This window comes from Tupaia chinensis, unplaced genomic scaffold (genome assembly GCF_000334495.1).
Source record: "Tupaia chinensis unplaced genomic scaffold, TupChi_1.0 Scaffold000099_1, whole genome shotgun sequence".
NCBI classification, from domain to species: Eukaryota; Metazoa; Chordata; class Mammalia; order Scandentia; family Tupaiidae; genus Tupaia; species Tupaia belangeri.
The window spans coordinates 5,271,126-5,275,790 of NW_006159563.1; the positions used below are offsets into that span (position 1 = coordinate 5,271,126).

Sequence of the window (4,665 nt, forward strand, 5' to 3'; positions counted from 1 at the left end):
GCGGGGTTACCCCCCCGCCTCGGCTCGGGCGGACGCCCGTGCATCCTTCAGCCTAGTCCGCCCCGCTGCTCGGCCGCCCCGGAGCTGGGGGCAGGGTGCCGGGGAAAGCGTGGGGCTTGGCTCTCTGATTCATTCATTCTCCACCGACGGGAGCCTCCGACCCGCTGTGCTCCGGGGAGAAGAGGGAAGCGGGGGCACTTGCGAATGAAGGGCCGGGCGCGAGCCGGGCTCCATTGTGCTCGGCTGCGGGGGGCGGGAAGGGGCTGAGGGAGGTGGGATCGGGCCCCCTCCCCCTGCTCCCCGGCGTGCGCTGCGCCCCCAGCCTGCTGCCAGCCTGGAAATGGCTCCGTTTATTCTCGGGAGGATGAATCGATCCTGTCCAGCCTTCTCTTCCTCCTCTTCACCTCCTCTGAGCTCCGAGTCTTAGGAGGGGAAAAATTTAAACGACAGATTCCCATGTGGAGTGCCGTGCACGTCGCGAGCTGCTGGGTTTGCACTTAGAGGAGATTTTTCTATATAGTTTTTTTTTTCCCTTAATGTAACTGCAGGGAAGCAGTGGCATTACTGCGTTTAGGATTTTTATTAAAGTGCACGTCGCGTTGGGTTGCACGCTCCACCCCCAGGGACCTGGTGTGGTGGAGAAATTTGAACCCGCAGCCTTAGCACCGAAAGGCCGAGCTACCTGGCTCTCCCTGAGTATCGAGGAGGACATGAGCGAAATGACCAGCGAACTCATTTTTTATAGGACTCCGTGAAGCTGGTTTCTGCGTTTTCCTCCATGTAGACTCGTTTTGTGGAATAGAGTTGACTGTTATCTCCTCCGCGGAGCATTTTAACTCTAATAAGCAAATGCCACCTTTGTTCGAACGTTTTGGTATTTACGAGAGAGAAATTATTTTACCTAAGAGAACTAATTGAATTGTCAGCATCATCTTTGAAATACCTCCGGAAAAGGATCTGGGGGTGGAAAAGCTACTGCGAAAGAGCAGCCGGAGAAATTGCTTTGGAAGTTATTCCGTAGCATACGAGCAGAAACTTCAGAGCAAGTTTTCATTGGGCAAAATGGGGTAAGGATTTTTGTGCTTGACACAGCTTCGTATCTGTTGATATATGTGTGCTATTGAGCGGTGGTGGTAATTGTGTTTGTGCTGTCAAATAAATTTTTACACCTTGCTAAGCTGATCGTACCTTAAAAATGTAGGTGTGCTAACCTTGTAACAAGTTTTTTGTTTTTGGTTTGTTTTTCTGTTGTTGTTAGAGTGACACCAGATGTCAAAATAAGGAACATATGAATATAGTTTGTAGCCTGAATATATTAATAGTTTTATTAGTAATACTTACAGAGTCAGCACATTCTACACTTTACTGGTCAAACTGCTGCATAAATTTGAAACCAAAATCATGCTATGTTAGGTTTTTTTGCTGGTATCTTTCAAAAGAGAAGTACTACCTTCTCTCAGTACTTTAAAAATAATTGGTTACACAAAGGAACGATTGTAATGAGTGGTAGGACTACAGTCCTTGAACATGATCCAACGTAAATTGTTGCCCTCAGCGTGCCCTCTGTTTTGCCCTTGAGTATCCAGAGCTTCAATGTGTAGAATAGATTTATTGGGGCATTGAAATGAAAATCTGAAAGTCTTATTGATGAGTCTCTACCGCGCGAGTGTACTTGGAGGAGATCAGAGCTCCATTAGGAAAAGACTTTGTTGAAGGAACTTGTTCACTTTTTCTGTTTTTCTCTTTTAAGCTCAGCTCTTTAGTTCATTAACAATATCAGATCTTCACCTTCTTTCAGAGCCAAAGCCAATCAAGATGCATTTTCTCACCTTTTATTAACTCTTCTCACTGTAGCTTGATAAAATGCTAGTGGTTCTTCCTACTTTAAGCTGGAAACCCATCATGTATTACTGGAGCAATGAGCTATTCATTTCACTGACCGATCATTGATGCTTTCACCGCCAAAGGGGAACTTCCAGAATTTTCTCCCTTTGTGGTTTGAACGAACACATGTGTAATCGAGGGATAGGATTACAAAAAAATGAACTCTCAAATTCATTGTGATGGTTTAGGGACGTGCATACATTTTTTGAAACTCTTGGAGAAGGGTTCTTGGATAGTAGCTTCCTTTTGTGAGAGTTAGAATTTGAAGTTTATTAACTCGAATAAACTTTGCACATTTAGAATATGTGTAGTAGGAGTTCTTCCTTGGGAATTATGAGAAAATGATAATTGTTTTTAAACCTTAAGTGATAATATATATAGCTTGCATGATTTTGGGTACTGCTAAGAGTAATTAAAATACCTCATTCTATTTCTAGTGTTGCTATTAGTAGCTTAGTGATCTGAGACAAATTAACCTCTATGGACTCGCTTTCCTAATCTGTTAAATGAAGGAGTTAGATGACATAAACTTTTAAAGTTTTTTTTTTTTTTTTTTTTTTTATCTATAAAAGTCAATTCTTTTCTTTTTCTCCTTCCTGGTTGAATGATTACTAGTTGGTTTCTGGAAGTAGATCTTGCAGCTAGAGATTTTTTTTTTTTTCTTTCTCTAAGCAGTTTAAGTACTTAAGCTGGAGAATAATGGCATTTGAAAAATGTTTCAGGTAAATTGTACCAATTTTAAATGGGAGAGAAGACTGAAAAATACTACAATTCAAAGCCTTTGAAATATGGCTTCCCCCGAGCATCTGCAGCTCCCCTGTTTAAAGCATGTTTGAGAAAAACCAGCCAAGCGGCAGATTTTTATGTCCAAGACCGTATTATCTTTAGACTGTAGAGGGGACGCATCATGGAAGAAAATCAGTTTTTCACAGCTTTGAAGCTGCACAGATGCCCATCGTTTTACCAAGGGAAACTTGGGATGGCCTTAATACTAAAGGGGGCCAGTATTTACGACCCATTGTGCCTGCACATCATACATATGTAAACATATAGCATAATTAAATTTGCTTATTAATGTATGTATTGCCCTTTTATTAATAAAGTTATCAAGGTAGATGGAAGAGGAAAAGAAGCTAGTGTTGGTCAGCTTTTATTCTGGATGTATGTATTTGGGGCTATGACCTTTTCTCACTGATGGTGATTTGTTTCATCTAAATTGTTAGGACAGGAAAGGTATGTGGGAATAGAAAAGAACAGTGTACAGCCAGGGCACTTGGTGGAAGTTTCCACATTTTTATAGACTGTCCTTAATGAATTTGCAGTGAGCATGGCTGCCTAGAGCTATTTAAAACAACAGAAAACGGAGTCGTAATGGCCTTTAACGGTTCACCCAGACAATTACCTTACTCTGACAGGTATCCAAAATTTAATATTGTGAGCGAAGAGTTTTGCAATTTGTGAGTACGTTTTCGACTAATGTTAGGTTGTAATGAGAATTTATCTTCACTGTAATTATGAATATAATGCACATCTTGGGACAAAATGTGAGCGAAAGGAGTTATTTTTAATAAGAAATGATTTGTTTAGGCAGAAAGATAGTCTGTGGCTCCTGTAATAGTTTGTGAACTATGTGGAAACAAAAAGAACAGCTGAAACTGACAGTTGGCAGAGTCTGTCAAAGTATCTTGGATGCTGCGTTAACTGTTTTTAATCATGGTGAAGGCAGATGAGGTTAGGGTTGTAAAAAAGGTATATCAGACTCCCTAAAAATTAAGTCATTCACATATGTAAGCTGAATCTATGAAGTTTCAATGTGTTAGTGAGGAGCCCGTTAAGCATGACTCCCCCGATCCCCACCTCCAAGTAGTATCTCAGGAGAGCAGTGAGTCAGTGGCTATTTCGGAATATTGGAGTAGGCCACAGAAACCAAGTAACCTCACCAGTTATTTCACACTCCTTTGTTTTTACTAGGTTCCCATTGGCAGCCTCCTTGACATTAGCCAGGGAAAAGAAATTTCTCTTTCTCCCCAATTCATAGCTACCAATAGTTATCAAGTGAGATTTTCTTTGCTATTAGAGTCTGAATGATGTGTTTCTGATTTATCTCACCTGCTTATGGGTACCTCTGGAATTTGTCTTCTCCTCTTTCCCAGGTGACTTCCTGAAACAGGGAAGGGGGTGCTACCATATTGCTACCTGAACTGAGTCCCTTTGCTGAAAGACCAAAAGCTGATACCTCTTTACACTTCAAGCTGCTAAGTTTTGCTCTTTGGAGGTTGTAGCAAAAATGAGGAAATCTTGATCCAGAACTACAATATGAACGGGCTTTGTTGCAAAGACAACTGCCCTATCATTTTAACAAGAAATTAAGCACAAGTCCCTATGTCTTTATTTGTTCATTTTACCAACTATGAACCCCAATTACTTGACTTGTACTGAACTCAGTGCTACGTATAGGGAGACTGGTAAAATATGTTCCTTCCCTCAAGGAATTTAAGTTTAGCAGTTGGGAAGACAGTCAAGCCTAAACTTGAAAAGTACAGCGAAATGTTGCAGGAGCTGAAATGTGGAGTATAATAGAAGCCCAAGGTGTGTGTAGCATTAGCTGCTGAGGGAAGGATAAGAGGCTTTGTGGAGTAGGTGATAGGTAGTAAATACTGAAAGATGAGTTGGGGGGCTGGGGGCTCATAGGGAGGCATTCAAAGCAGAGGAAACAGTTGATTGATAGCACTAGGATGAGGAACAGCAAAAAAAAAAAAAAAAAAAAAAAAACCCAAAAAA

General features: G+C 41.4%; 1 protein-coding gene across 1 annotated transcript in view; it reads left to right on the plus strand.

The window, feature by feature from the left end:
• The first annotated feature begins 6 nt into the window (after positions 1-6).
• The window catches only part of HOMER1 (homer scaffold protein 1), a 168,729-nt gene continuing 164,070 nt past the window's right edge, over positions 7-4,665 (plus strand). The window contains exon 1 of the mRNA XM_027769956.1: positions 7-1,067. Coding sequence (XP_027625757.1) covers positions 1,063-1,067 — 5 coding nt within the window. The 5' untranslated portion in view covers positions 7-1,062. The remainder of the gene's footprint in view (positions 1,068-4,665) is intronic.